Source organism: Oryctolagus cuniculus, chromosome 11, assembly GCF_051225735.1.
Source record: "Oryctolagus cuniculus isolate XC-2025 breed Fujian yellow rabbit chromosome 11, ASM5122573v1, whole genome shotgun sequence".
Taxonomy (NCBI): Eukaryota; Metazoa; Chordata; class Mammalia; order Lagomorpha; family Leporidae; genus Oryctolagus; species Oryctolagus cuniculus.
In genome coordinates, this window is record NC_142877.1 from 53,018,954 (window position 1) to 53,034,020 (window position 15,067).

The 15,067-nt window shown below is 53.8% G+C and overlaps 1 protein-coding gene across 5 annotated transcripts in view; it reads right to left on the minus strand.

Annotated features, from left to right (window-relative positions):
- FMNL3 (formin like 3) overlaps nucleotides 1-15,067 on the minus strand; it is a 58,612-nt gene that overhangs the window by 19,934 nt on the left and 23,611 nt on the right. For all 5 annotated transcript variants that reach the window (XM_070052203.2, XM_070052202.2, XM_070052200.2 and 2 more), the window contains exon 2: nucleotides 1,771-1,854. In XM_070052203.2, coding sequence (XP_069908304.1) covers nucleotides 1,771-1,854 — 84 coding nt within the window. The remainder of the gene's footprint in view (nucleotides 1-1,770; nucleotides 1,855-15,067) is intronic.

A 15,067-nucleotide genomic window follows, 5' to 3' on the forward strand; every position in this document is an offset into this window, starting at 1 on the left:
TAGGTAACCTGGAATAACCTCAAACTCACACTGCACTGCTGCTTGGGATGTGTGGTTATCATTAACATGGTGTTCAGTGCTAGGGAACTCAGCCTCACAAAGCTGTCCCCTGGCCCTTGGCATTGCCCAATCCGCAGGTCCCTTTCTGACTCATGCTCGGCCATCTCCAGCTTTTTGGCCATCTCCTCCTCCAGTCAGTGCTCCCTAGTTTGAAATGTTTTTGGGACCGCAGTTGCGAACAGCATCCAAAATAAAGATGTGACTGGGAAGCATCATTTCCTGCCTGGCCAACGATGGACGGGGGTGAGGAAGGCCAGGGGAGGGTGCCTGGCCTCTGGAAGCCAGCCCTCTCAGCCCCAGATGCCGCAGCTGAGGTTGGCCTGGCTTCGTGGCATGAACACAGTTCAGGGCTGAGAACACGTGAGCTCCCTAGGCCTCGTTCCCTAGGCCTCGGGCCCCAGCAAGCCAAACCAACCTCAGATACTCAAGGCTCCTCTTAGCAAGGTCATCCCTCAGTCCTGTCTGCACAGGACACAAGGACCAGCCTCCCTGTTTTGGCCCAACCTGCCCCACTCGGATTCAAGGGAAAACTTTAGCATTCTGGTCCCAACACAAACAAGCTATCTGAAAGAGTGTAGTGGAGGCTGGGGACTGGTAGAGAGGAGGGGCCAGGGAAGGGTTGGGACCTGCAAGCTGGTGAAAGCAAAACAAGATGGCTTGGGAATGCTGCAATGACATGACCTAGAAAAGGCAGATTAGCAACCCAAGAACTTCGATACCAAAGAGCTGCTGTCTTCCAAAACCCCACCAGGCGCTAGCCAATTCTCAGTGCAGAACGAAAGGAAACGGGCCTGCTGGAGAGGAGGAGATGGGCACAAGGGCCTGTGAGGCATCATCTTAGCTGGGTCCAGCAGCTGCACAGCCCTGGCCCCTGCCCACCTGAGCGCAACCCTGGCTCCATTAGCCAGCAGCACCAGGTGGGATGCTGAGCTGTGGGTTCTTCACCTATGAAATGCAACGGTGCCTTCCTCAGGGCTTTTCTAAGGATTAAATGAGCTATTTCAGTATGTACAGGGCACCTGGTCCATAATCAGCACCCAGCAAATGTTAGTTACTATGATTTTGTTCAGAGCTTGAAATCTGTCCGTGAAGAAGCAAGCTCCATGGCCAAGGCTGGGAATCACACTGCCCATGCTCTGTGCTAGGTACGGAGGTAAGAGCCAAGGCTCCTGGCTCCGCAGACAAGCCTGGCTGAGTGCACAGCTCATGTGTCCTCTTTGAATGCATGCAAGGGGAAGAGCCAGGTCACTGGTATTAGATTTTGATTCTGAGTACAGCCCAGATGTGCATTCTCTTCCAGGTGTGCGCACGACTCATGTGCATACAACAGTCTCTGACTGTTCTGAGGTCTGGGGACAGGAGGCTAAGGGACAGGGGCTTCTTCCTTTGCCAGTCTGGGGCAGAGCAAGATGGAAACGGCCCTGTGGGGCACCTCGCCAGGCACAGCCCTAACCCTGAGGAGGCAGAAACGGACTCTGCTGGGAAAACTCCCAAATGCTCCATGGTCACCCTGCACCCCAGACCAACACAAACCTCCTTCCTGCTACCGCCCGCTGGAAGACATCCAGACAGCTCTCGGAGGGAGTGAGGGGGATGTGGCTGACCAGCAAGAGTCTTCTTGGTACAGGAAGTGAGGGTGCGCTGAGGGCGGGGCACCTGAACAGCCCAGGACACAATTCCCCACCTCCTGCTCTTCCGCAGGCCCCATACCTGGTCACAGATGAGATCCCACTTCTTCTCGTTGTCATACTGTCGCAGGAGACGCGCCTTGTCAGGGGGCAGGTTCATGGAGCTCTGGAGGAGAGAACTGAAGTCAACAGGGCTGACTGCTCCCTACCTGCCCACACGCTCCTACTGCGGGCCTCAGGCTCTGCCCTGACACAGAACACCTAGAGAGGTGAGGCCTCCTGCCTCCCCTTCGGAGTTAGTCCAGTTTGCTTCAGCAATGTCTTTTAAACCACAGGCTGTGGAATCAAGGTAGTGAGCTAAGATTAATGGTATCTGAAATGGAAACGAGCAGATTGAAACAGGACAGAAAAGGAGCCGGCGCTGTGGTGTAGTGGGTAAAGTGGCTACCTGCAGTGCCGTCATCCCTTATGGGCACCGGTTCGAGTCCCGGCTGCTCCACTTCCAATCCCGCTCTCTGCTGTGGCCTGGAAAAGCAGTGGAAGATGACCCAAGTCCTTGGGCCCCTGCTCCCATGTGAGAGACTCAGAGGAAGCTCCTATCTCCTGGCTTCGGATTGGCGCAGCTCTGGCTGTTATAACCATCCATCTGGGGAGTGAACCAGCAGATGGAAGACCTCTCTCTCTCTCTCTACCTCTCCTTCTCTCTCTGTGTAACTGTGACTTTCAAATAAACAAATAAATCTTAAAAAAAAAAAAAAAAAAAAAAAAAAAAAAGGGGGCCGGTGCAGTGGCGCAGCAGGTTAACACCTTGGCCTGAAGTGCCGGCATCCCATATGGGTGCCGGTTCGAGTCCTGGCTACTCCTCTTCCAATCCAGCTCTCTGCTGTGGCCTGGGAAAGCAGTAGAAGATGGCCCAAGTCCTTGGGCCCCTGCACTCGCACTCATGTGGGAGACCCCGAGGAAGCTCCTAGCCCCTGATCGCTGCAGTTCTGGCCATTGCAGCCAACTGGGGAATGAACCATCAGATGGAAGACCTCTCTCTCTCTTTCTCTGCCTCTCCTCTCTCTGTGTAACTCTGACTTTCAAATAAATAAATAAATCTTTTAAAAAAAACAACAGAACAGAAAATAGCAGAATTCATTTTAAGCAGGACATATACGCAACTGTTCGTGAAGCTTTTATCTTTCATGCATCTATGAGTATACAAACACGAAAGTACTTAAAAAAAGTTATAGAAAATTAAATTAAATATTTTGGTGTAAAGTATTTGAAATTTATGTAGTTTTTTCATAATATGCATTTTATTTTTAAACTTTACATTAGTTTTTATTATTTGAAAGGCAGAGTGACAGAGAAAGAGAAACAGAGAGAGAGATCTTCCATCTGCTGGTTCACTTCCCAAATGGCCACAATGGCCAGTGTTAGTAAAACGGCACAGTCTGACCTATGGTGTGATCTACACCCTGACACCATTTTAGGCTCTAGTCCCCGCCACCATTGCTAGAAGCCAGGTGGCCACATGGCCCAACCACCGGTGTCAGCTCTACCCCCATCCTAATGGGATTTGCTGCTCCTGCTTCCCTGCCCGCACTCAGCAAAGTTTTAAGAGGACCTGTTCCTGAACACATGGCTCTCTTTCTCTCCGTCTATGTCTCTCTGTCCCTCTCTCTGTCTCTTTCTTGTTCTCTCTTACACTCTACTTCTCTTTTCCTTCTTCACCCCTTCCCTGTCTGGTTTCCTCCCAATAAACCCTTTCTCTTACTCTGGTGTTTAGTGTGTTTTGTGGTGGCCTTACAGCCAGGGCTGGGCCAGGCTGAAGCCAGGAGCCACTCTGGTCTCCCACATGGGTGGCAGGGGCCCCAGTACTTCAGCCATCTTCCATTACTTTCCAAGTAATTAGCAGGGAGCTGGACTGGATGTGGAGCAGCCAAGACTTGACCAGCAAGCTGATATGGGATGCCAGATCAGAGGTCGAGACTTAATTGGCGGCACCACAATGCTGGCCTCCACAACACACATTCTCCACAAATGTTTTATAAAACCCTTGTATGCATGGATTTCAGAAATGTTTGCAACCAAAACAAAAACTCCTTATCTTATAATTCCATTTTCCATGAACTTTTTGAAGTCTATCATGTAAGTGTAGGACGCAGTTGTTTGCATGGGCAACCTCCCTGCACCAGGGCAAATCCTGAGCCACCTGCTGTGACTCAACCCCCACCCCCACCTTTCCTCACATCGGGAGGAGGGACTGAGGAGGACATTAGCATACAGGTAACTGCTCACATCTTTTACAGAAAACATTTACAAAAATTCAGGACTTTACAACACACCTTCCAGGGAACGAAGACACAGCAAAGCATCTGACTTTGGTAAGATACTCCAGTGCTGGGTCTTGAGTAACAGGTCAGCAATCATTTTGGGGGCCGGTACTGTGGCGTAGCGGGTAAAGCTGCCACCTTTAGTGCCAGCATCCCATACAGGCGCCAGGGTTCGAGACCCAGCTGCTCCACTTCTGATCTAGCTTTCTGCTATGGCCCGGGAAGCTATGGCCTTGGAAAGCAGCAGAAGATGGCCCAAGTCCTTTGGCCCCTGCACCCACGTGGGAGACCCAGAAGAAAGTTCCTAGCTCCTGGCTTTGGATCGGCACAACTCTGCCCACTGCAGCCAACTGGGGAGTGAACCAGTAGATAAAAGACCTCTCTCTGTCTCTACCTCTCTGCCTCTGCCTCTCCATAACTCTGCCTTTCAAATAAATAAATCTTTAAAAAAAAAATCATTTTGTTCTGCTTACTACCATTTGCTGAATAAAGAACAATGTGTGAATAAAGCCCAAGGTATCTGCGGCCCAGCCCTGCCCGGGCCACGCCCACCTTTCCCTCCTTTATCCCCAGCTAGCCAAACTTCCCTCCCCTGAGTCAGTCTGACACTGCGGTCTGCTCACTGCACCTGCCACCTGCCAAGCTCCTGAGTCAAACAAGATCGCCACCTGCTAACCACGTGACTTCCCGCGAATCCAGTCTCTTCTACCAGCTTGCTGTCAGTCACCTGGAGCACCTTCCTCTCACTGTGCTCTCCTCTGCCTACTGCTCCAAGGTCAACCCACCCATGACCACCAGGGAACCTAACCATGACCACCCGGTTCAACTCTGCCCACCTCGTGACATCACCATCACTGGGGACGGGAGCCGTGTGCCACCAGGGTCCCAGGGGGCCAACAGGCCCCTGCATTATCCCACAATGACCCTGGGAGGATCTCATTCTCTAAGGGACCAAGAGAAAATCCTTAAACATCATTTATTTCCGTCACATTTACCTATTTGTTACATTCTTATCTCTTACATGCTACCAAGCCAGCTGGAGGGCTGTGATCATTCTCACAGCCTCCAGTCCCAATAAGCAGCTTCTGAACGGAACGGAACTGCTGGTGAATCTGGCTAAGACGTCCCAGATCCAAGTGCTGGGCCCATCTACTTGGCTACAAACAGGGTCACTACGCAGTTGAGGTCTCTGGTTGAAGTTTACAAACGGAAGGCACTAGAACCATTCAAGGAAGGCAGCAAGAGAAGAAAAGAGAGAGACTCCCATCCGTCACACTTCTCCCCGTGGTTTCTGCCGTGCGTGAGTCCGCCTCAACTTCTGCAGGCAAGAGGGGCTGGCCGCGTCCTGCCTGTCACCAACAGCAGAGCAGACAAACACGAGGCTGGAATGCTCTCTCTGGAACTACTTTGCAAAAAGGGCCAGCTCAGCACGTTTGTGTGCCCAGCAGGACGGGGGTAGGAGGCCTCAACAAAACCGGCCCAAAGGCCCAACGCAGGCCCAGAACAGGACTGAAACCTAAGTGGAGCCAGGCTGCTGCTGACTCAGAAGCGAGCAAAACCATCCCCAGCCTCTGTCCGTGTTCTGGACACGTCCTTGTCATCCGACCGTTTCTCCCAAGTCTACGCCACGAAAATAGTTTTCTGTTGTCTGCTCTGGAAGAGAGCCACGGAGGAGGAGGGGGTGGGGGTGCTGGAGGCAGCCCGTTGCTGTGGGGCACACATCAGCTCTGGTCTAACCCCGATTTCCTCCCTCAGCCACCCACTGCCAGCTGCTGCGGCTGCACCCCCACCCAGGTGAGCTGGTAGGACACACCTGGTCCCCTCTGGGCTGCAAGGACGAGCAGAGCCACCTCTGGGAGCCCATGAGCATGGAGGAGACGCATCAGGGACCTGGTGACCCTGAGATCATCAGTACACAGAGCGTGAAGCAGCTCTGCCCACAAGCCCCACACACTTTCTAGATGCTGGCCCCAGCCTTCTCCATGTTTCAGGGCTGAATTGTGGCAGGGAAGGGGAATTGCCCCAGCCTCTAGCCATGACTGACTGCGGGATGAACCACCTGCAAGTGGGGAAGACCCAGGGCCTGGCCAGGGCAGTTCTAGTCCAGCCAGGTAAGGGAATCAAGGCTCCTGTGTGCATCCCATAATGTGTGTTGAGTCCAGCAGGGCTCCAATGTCTAGCGGACACTGGAGCTCTGCCCTTTAGAAGGACAATGCTTTGAGTTCCAGGGACAGTCAGTGAGCATACCTGACACACTTCTGGTCACAGCAAAGGCTTGTCTCCTTGATGTCGTGTTCAGCAGTTCCACAGACTGCGGCTCTCAGAGGCAGATCTGAGCTAGGTCTCTGTTCCCCGCTCCCCAAACCCTTGCTGAATGGGAGGAGAGAGCACTGACTGTGGAACAAGAGGGCCCAAGAGCAACTCGTGCCCTTCAGTCACTGGCCTTGGAGAACTCTTCCATCAGCTGACGATAATCTCCCTGCTTCGCAGGGTTTTACGAGGATTAAATGAGAAATGCTTTATGTCTGCACGCGTCTGAGACACTGTGGGTGTTCCTCACAGCTCCCTTCTCTCTTTCCTCCTGAAAAATTCTACCCGAGCAGGCGTCGGGCATAGGGGTTAAGAGGCAGGTTGGGACACCCAGCGCCCCATGTCCAAGTGCCAGGTTCAAGTTCTGGTTCCGCTCCCAATGCCGGCTTCCTGCCATGTGCACCCTGGGAGGCAGGAGGTGAGAGAAGGGAAGGTGAACTTGACTCGAAAGCAACCCTGGTACTAATCTCTGAAGCACAGGGACCCAGCAAGAAGTGGAACAACAAACACCTAACGGGAGGCAGCAGCGAGGTGTGGGACGGATGCTCCCCCGGCCGGTGAGGCTGCTTTGGTACGCATCAGGAAAGTACTGCTGGTCAACCTGTCACCCCCCGTGAAGCCAGAAGGGAGGCAGCGTGGGTTACAGAGGTTCCCTACCCTTCCTGCTCTGCACCCCTAGTCCCGTCAGCCCCTCCTTGTTTCCTTCCCCTGCAGGGGGAAGGGAAATGCGGGGTGGTGGGGGGAGGCTGCAGCTTCCTTCAGAGCTGTGGATCCTGCTCTGGGCTCACCCCTCTACTCTGCCAGGCTTCTTGGGCCAGGCCTGGGGAAAAACCCACAAACAGAAATAGGAACCACCAAAAATCCTCCCCCCCCCCCAAGTGCTGCTGCTGGTCCCAGGGGATCAAGATAAATCTCAGGAACACAGTTGCTCTGAGAGACGGAGACGCCTGGGAGGGCCAGGAAACGCTCCTGCGGAGGGACCAGAAGGCTGCGGAAAGGTCGCAGGCACTGCTCATCTTGAGCAAACGCAGACAGAGGTAGCGGCTGTGTAAATGCCCCCCTCTGCTGCCCCAGAACTACCTCCCACCAAGTTTCCGCAGGTGGATGCTTCTCTGAGGCCAGCAGCCCCAGCCCCTGCGTGGCCCTGCATGGCGCACCTGGGAGGCTTAGTCTACAGTTGCCAGGCAGCGGGAAGGGACACTGCCCCGGGCACCCACGCTTCTCAATACTACTGAGTCCCGGGCTGCAGCTACCCCAAGTATTCCCTGGCACCCACAGATTGGCTAGTCCACTGGAGCTGAGCACGGATGGGGGCTGGTGAGAGCAAGAGTTTGGGAGGCCAGGAGACTGCTGTAGGAGTGCGCCCCGTGTTCACACTGTGCTCTTATTAGGGCTCCCCTCACAAACCAACAGACCTGCCCCCAAGCCAATGGCAAGGCAGGTAACACAAGGCACCAAGGCCTACCACAGCAATCAGAGCGACGCAGTGCAAGTAGGGGCCTGACCTGCCCTCCGCGTGTCTCTACTGGTGGGCAACAGGTGCGGCTAGGGCCAGCTGGGCGCCCCTCCCAAAGGGTGAGAGCCCAGGGAGACAGGAGGTACCAGCTCCAACTGCCTCAGCCCCTGGGCGGCCACAGCCGGCCCTGCCGCGGTAGCAGCTCCCAGACAATGAGAGTTATTTTCGGCCAGCACTTTAACACAAGCCAGCTGGCCAGGGTGCAGGGCGGGAGTCCTCCACCCAGCCCGCCCAGACGGCCGGCCGGCCCTGCCCACTGCCTGCGCCACTGCCACCTCCGCGTCACTGTTTGTTTATCTCCTTGTTTCGGCACAGCCCCTCCTCACCACTCCCACCCACACACACTGCAATTCCGTCAAAAGGAAACCAAAAAATCAGAGCTTGATCAAAGGTCCGCGAGCCAACAGTAAAATATGTTCAGACGTGGGAAGCACAGCAGCCCCTCCAAACGCCCACACTTTTCCCTACCCTGGGAGCGGCTGGGCAGTGTAGGGGTGGAAGCAGGACGGATCAGGGCCAGATCGAGATGCAGCCCTGTGGACCCAGGCACAGCCCGGCTTCACCGCCACCCCAGAGTCGTGAAGCCCACGACCACTCGCCTCGGCCACCTCCCTCCCAGCCCGCTCTCCAGCGCCTGGGCCTGGAAAAGGGTAATTCAGAACAGACAGCCTAGAATGCTCCTGAGTCCACGCAGAGAGGTTTCTGGGCGAGGAGCCGTGTCCTGTGGCAGAACGGAGATCACAGGAACTGTCGACAAGGCTCAACTGCAGGGAGACGCAGCCCCTTCTTGCACGTTGGCATGGTGGAGTCAAGGCTTCCACCGGCACCCTGTCCACCCGGGCATTTGAGAACAAGGCGTGGAAGGTGGCAGCTACCTGCCCGGACCCCAGGCCTCCGGCCTTGGCTCTGCCACTCTCGATGGCCTGGACAGTGCTGCTCCTCCACTGCCCCTCCCCTCCCTGCCTGAGGATGCTGTTGTACATGGAGCACGGGGGTGTCACCCAACTCTGGCCTGAGCTTCCCTGCTGGACACAAGGGGAAGGTGCTGGGGTATCTCAAGACAAAGGGAGTCGGCAAAGTGGGTGCTTAATGCCTGTGATGGCTTGGGTTCTGTTTCTGCTTGATCGATACAGTGGCTCTGGGAACACGCCGCCAGCTCTCCAGGCTCGGCACCATGACTGCAGAACGTGCTTCTGTGGAAAGCTGATGGCTCTATAACCAGAAATGACGGCTGAGCAGTCGTGGGCCAAGTCCCTGAGCAGTCTGGAGGAAAAAGAAAATGGATTCAGCAGATGTCTCAGGCTGGGCCGTGCAACTCACACCAGAGACGAAGGTCGGAGCAGAGGTCCCAGAAGGTAGAGAGGTGACTCTACCCAAGTACAACTACCACCCAGGGGCGTCTGCGTCACCCTGGAGTCCCCCTCCACTGGATCCTGAGGAGAAGGAAACTGGCCACATCCCCGTGCCGGCAAGGCCGTAGCTCCTCTGACTGCCACACCAGCCTCACCTGATCGCAGGTGAACTCTGCAGGTGAGCTGACCCAGCCCTGGTGCAGGCCACCTTCCAGTCCGTCCAGTTAAGTGCACAACCTGGGGTAACCCCTGCTGGCGCTTCCCAGCTGAGCCCCAGGCCCTTGAAAGAAGCCACTGCCCCAGCAACGTGATCTGTCTGCTGGCTCCTCAGCCCCTCCTCGTGGTTAGCCAGACCCACACACTCCCCAGTTACGCAAAATGGAAACTATTCCACTGGGGGCTGCTGGCTTGCAAAGCCAAGGAGTCTGGGGCAGAATCTCATATTCTCACTGCAGCCACCCACAGTCCAACCCCCATCCCGGCCTGGAGGCTCTCTCCTTTGCCTGGGGAGCCCAACAGGCAGCCCTGCCTCTTGAAGACACAGGAGCTCTGGGGCTGCATCGCTCTCCCCTACACCACGGCCCGCCTCCCATTGAGGCTCAGTGAGTCTCCCTTCCACGCCCACCATCACTGCCAAATGGGCCCTCTGGGACAGACTCCTGGTTGGCACCACGACTTCCAGTACTTCTCTCCCCGTCCACCCTGCTGCTGGACGGGACTTCCAACGTGCAAGCACACGGATAAACAAGGTTCCTTCTCGGTTCAGAAGTTTTCTCAGGGGCCGGCACTGTGGTGTAGCGGGAAAAAGCCGCCGTCTTCAGTGCCGGCATCCCATATGGGTGCTGGTTTGAGACCCGGCTGCTCTACTTCTGATCCAGCTCTCTGCTGTGGCCTGGGAAAGCAGTGGAGGATGGCCCAAGTCCTTGGGCACCTGCACCCATGTGGGAGATCCAGAGGAAGCTCCTGGCTCCTGGCTTCAGATCAGCTCAACTCCAGCTGTGGCAGCCATTTGGGGAGTGAACCAGCGGATGGAAGATCTCTCTCTCTCTCTCTCTCTGCCTCTGCCTCTCTGTGACTCTACCTTTCAAGTAAATAAGTAAACTTTAAAGGAAAAAAAAAAGTCTTCTCAGACTCTGTTACATTAGAAATCCTTGGCCTGCTGTTCTTTGCAACTGAGAGTAATTAAGAGCTTCCGGGGGTGATTCTCTGTGGGCTACCCACATCTCTGACCAGCCTCATCCTCTGCCACGCTGGGACAACCACTTCTGTCATTTCCTAATCCCAGGGCTGTGTGTAACTGGTGTCTTCTCATTACACCTGAGTCACAACCCAACCACTCCGGGGCCAGCATCATGCTGCAGGTGGCTAAACCACCGCTCCTGATGCCAGCATCTCACTTCAGAGAGCCAGTTTTGAGTCCAACTACTCTGCTTTCAACTCCACTTCCTGCCAGTGTGCCTGGGAAGGCAGTGGATGATGGCCAAAGCTGGGCCCCTGCATCCCAAATGGGAGCAGGATGGAGTTTCTGCCCCAGCCCCAGATGTATTTGGGAAGGTATTTGGGAAGTGAACCAGCAGATGGAAGATTCTCTCTCGCTATGCTTTTCAAATAAAATAAACAAATCTCAGGGCTGGCGCTGTGGCTCACTTGGTTAATCCTCCGCCTGTGGTGCCAGCATCCCATATGGGCGCCGGGTTCTAGTCCAGTCCAGCTCTCTGCTGTGGCCCGGGAAGGCAGTGGAGGATGGCCCAAGTGCTTGGCCCTGCACCCACATGGGAGACCGGGAGGAAGCACCTGGCTCCTGGCTTCGGGTCGGCACAGCACTGGCTGTAGCAGCCAATTGGGGGGTGAACCAACGGAAGGAAGACCTTTCTCTCTGTCTCTCTATCTCTCTCTCCCTGTCTAACTATCTGTCAAACATATAAAAACAAAACAAAAAAAATTAAACAAACCTCTTTAAAAAAAAAAAAAAAACACTCAGGGCCGGAGCTGTGGCGCAGCGGGGTAAAGCCCGGGTCTGCAGTGCTGGCATCCCATATGGGCATCAGTTCGAGTCCAGGCTGCTCCATTCCCAACCCAGCTTCCTGCTAACGTGCCTGGGAAAGCTGCAGAAGATGGCCCAAGTTCTTGGGCCCATGCTCCTGCATGGGAAACTAGGAAGAAGCTCCTGGCTCCTGGCTTCGGATCAGTCTAGCTCCAGCCATTGTGGCCATCTGGGGAGTGAACCAGCAGATGGAAGATCTCTCTCTCTCACTCTTTCTGCCTCTGCCTCTCAGTAACTCTGTCTTTCAAATAAATAAAATAAATCTTTGAAAACCTATTCACTCTGTGACTTCTCAACCTAAAATAAGCAACCCTTCCTCTGAGCTGCAAGGGAAGAAATGACATGGCAGGGACTTACTCGTCATCCTCCGATCTCTTATCTTCCTTAGTTACAACCCCCAGTGTCCAGCCCAACATCTGACAGTCCAGAATTTATGTATCTCTCAGCTTCCCTTGCATTTCGGTATGACTATGTGACCAAGTGAGATACAGACAGAAGTAATGTGTGTGACTTCTGAGAATTATCATTAAGGAAAGGGAACATATTCTTCTTTTCTTCTTTCTGTTTCCAGCTGGTCAGAGTGCAGGGGCAATGGCTGGAACCTCAGCAGTTATTTTAGGCTGTGAGGTAAACTTAGCTGTGAAGTCCGTATGTGTGAAACAGCTGCTCACTGACACAGCATACATTTAGCACACACTGGAAGTGTCCCCCACAGCATCTTTTCATGTGCGTGCTTCATCTATTCACAGTTACAACATGAACTCCTTGCAGGTACTTAATAAATAACGAACTGATTCTGCTCCTACCTCTCTCACCTCCATGTCCCGCCTGCCCCCTGGTTATCTGGAACCAGGAGAGGGGATAGGTTCTCTAACTTCTCAACAGTGCCCCTGCCACTTCCCCGCTTCCACCTGCTCACCACGCCTTCCATGCTAACGCCTGACTCTCTTTCTTTATACGTCATCACTTCGTCCTCAGCAAGTTCCTGCCTCTGCACCTGCACTGCCTCCTGCCTTTCTCCTTAACGAGCTTGTTTCTCACGGGCCTGCGCACCATGTGGTAGGCTCAGGCACACTGAACTCCCTCACGCGCTCCTCTTCCCTCCCCTCCAACCACAGTCCCGAAGTCTTCTACTTCATGACACCCCAGAGATGTCACCGCCTTTCCAGCTGCCAGCCACGCCCTCCTCCAGGTCACAGCTGATGAAATTGCACTGTCACCAGCGAGCCAATCTTTCCAAGCGAGACTGTCAGGCCCGCCCCCAACACCCGCCTCCGCTTTGACTAATTCTTTTCATGTGCGATCACGGAGATGCGACTTCTAGGGACTGTTTCTTCACCTCTTTTTGGACCCTCAGTGAATGTCCTTGTCACCGAGCTCAGGGGGGGCTCCCAGAGTCACCTACACAGCACAGCGGTTTAAAGCACTGGGTGGGGAGGCCACACCACCAGGGCTGAACCCTGGCTCTGCGGCTCACATGCTGTGTGCCCTCGGGAGAGTTATTTGTGAGCCTGTTTCCTTATCTGTAAGACAGCGGTAGAAACGGCACAAAGCTAAGGGTTGCTATGAGGACTGAATCCATAAAAGCATTTAAAAACCAGAACATATTACACATGATGCTAGCGAGGTTTTTTTGTTTTGTTTTGTTTTTGTTTTTGTTTTTGTTTTTATTTTTGGTTTCGGTATTTTGTTCAACATTTATCTGGGAAGTAATGCATCAAGTGCTAAGCTGTAATGTGAGGATATCAAAAACAGGTAGGGCATGATCACTATGTCCAGGATGTTTATATCCTGAGGCAAGGGTGACAAGCCATTCAGGGTTGAAGCCTCAGGGAGAGGAGTCGTGTAAGGCTTCCCGGAAGAAATGCTATAGGAGTTATTCCTTTAAAAAAAATTGTTGTTATTTATTTCACGACAGAGACACAGACACAGAGCAAGATCTCCCATTCATTGGTTCTCTTTCCAGGTGCCCACGACAGCCAGGGCTGGGCCAGGCCAAAGCTAAGAGCTGGGAACTCAATCCAGGCCTCCCACGTGGATGGCAGGGATGTAAGTCTTGAACCATTATGTGCTGTCTCCCTGGGTGCACGTTAGCAGCAAGCTGGAATTGAAGTGGAGCTGGGACTTGAACCCGGGCACTGACACTGGACAGGGACATCGCAAGCAGCATCTTCCCCACTGTGCCAAACGCCCACCCTGTGATTTAGTCCTAGACATCAAGATGGAGGGAACGAGGCACAGACAGTGGAGGAGGGGAAGACGGTGATGATCTAGGCGAGGAGACAGCATCTACAAGTATGTGGATGCACAAAACACCATGAAAATTCCAGTCTGTGAACCACCTGCTGTAATGGAATAGAAAACGTGGGTGAGGACGCTACAGCAGGCAGGAAACAGCCAGATGACAAAGGGTCTTACAAGCTAAGATAAGCAGGTGGGCACACGTAGGATGATAAAGATAAGAACACTATTAAAATGGAAATAGCACTAATGGCCAAAAACCAGGACTCACTGACTGTGATGAGCATTCTGCAGCACTACCTCATTTAATGCCCACAACAACCCTATAAAGCAGAGACTATTACTACTTGTATTTTACAGGCAAAGAAACAAGGGCTCTGAAAGGCGATGGAACTGCCCAGGCTCACATGACAATTACGTGGTAGAGCTGGGCTTCGAACCTGAGTCTGACCCCGCAGCCCAAGCCTTTAATCCCCACCCATGGCTCCTCGGAGACAATGAATTGGACCAACCCTTCTCTGAGCCTTCCTAATTGTAGGACACAATTTAGAAGGCTGAAGACTCAGCCCCCAGGTAGCCCCTACCTCCCCTTACTGACCACGTCCAGTTGTTCTTGCAACAGCACTGTTGCCTTTCACGCACTACACGCTGTGCCAGGGGGAACCTGTTTTGACTTGTGACAACTCTTGTATGTTGACAAGGAGACGGGAAGTTGAAGCTTATAAACACCTACTGGGCCGGGACTGTGCTAGAACCTTTAATTACAGGATTCCATAGAAAAGGTCCTGCTTTCAGATTGTTACCCACTTTCCATATTGTGTTCTATTTCCGAAACTAAGGCTGCAAGCTCCATGAGGGCATGGGCCGGGACTCAGACACGCTTGGTCCTAGATGAGGATGCCTGGGACACAGTAGCAAACAGAGGGTATAGGCTGTCCGCAGTGAGGAGAGGCTGGAGCCAGACCCGGGCCCAAGACTGGCTTTCCAGGAGTCTCACAATAAATCCAAGAGCTTCATAAAACTTAATGAATCCCTTCCTGCTTGCAGACACATGTGGGAGGGGCAAGATTCCTGCTCTAAGGAAGGGTGAGCTGGGGCCTGGCAGGGTAACATATCTGCCACAAGTCCTGTCAGCGGGGGAGAGGCACCCACAGCCACTATTTCCCTTGCTTTTCCTATTGCTCTCAGGTGGGATGTGTGGCCTCCGTGCCTCAGGTAGTGTGTAGGCTTCGTGCCTCAGGTGGGGGTGTGGGCTCTGTGCCTCAGGTCTCTGTGGAGGGAATCATAAGGGCCTCCGGCTGCTCCTGACTCCCACTGTGAGCTGCCCAGCTAGAAAAACACCTGTCTGGAGTTAGCCTCCTGGGAGTTTTCTGCCCACGGCCCAGAGAGACCCTGAATCTTTTCTGCAGTGCTAAGAGCTGCCTTCACACAGTGGCCAGAGCTAGAGAACATCTCTTTATGCCAGGCACTTCCCTCCTAGGATCTCACTGACTGCTCTCTACAACCGATGGAGGTGAACGGGATGCCTGGGTGACCAGGGAGGGAATTAATAATCCGAGATCAAGCGGCTCAAGGTTGCACAGAAAGGAGCAGAA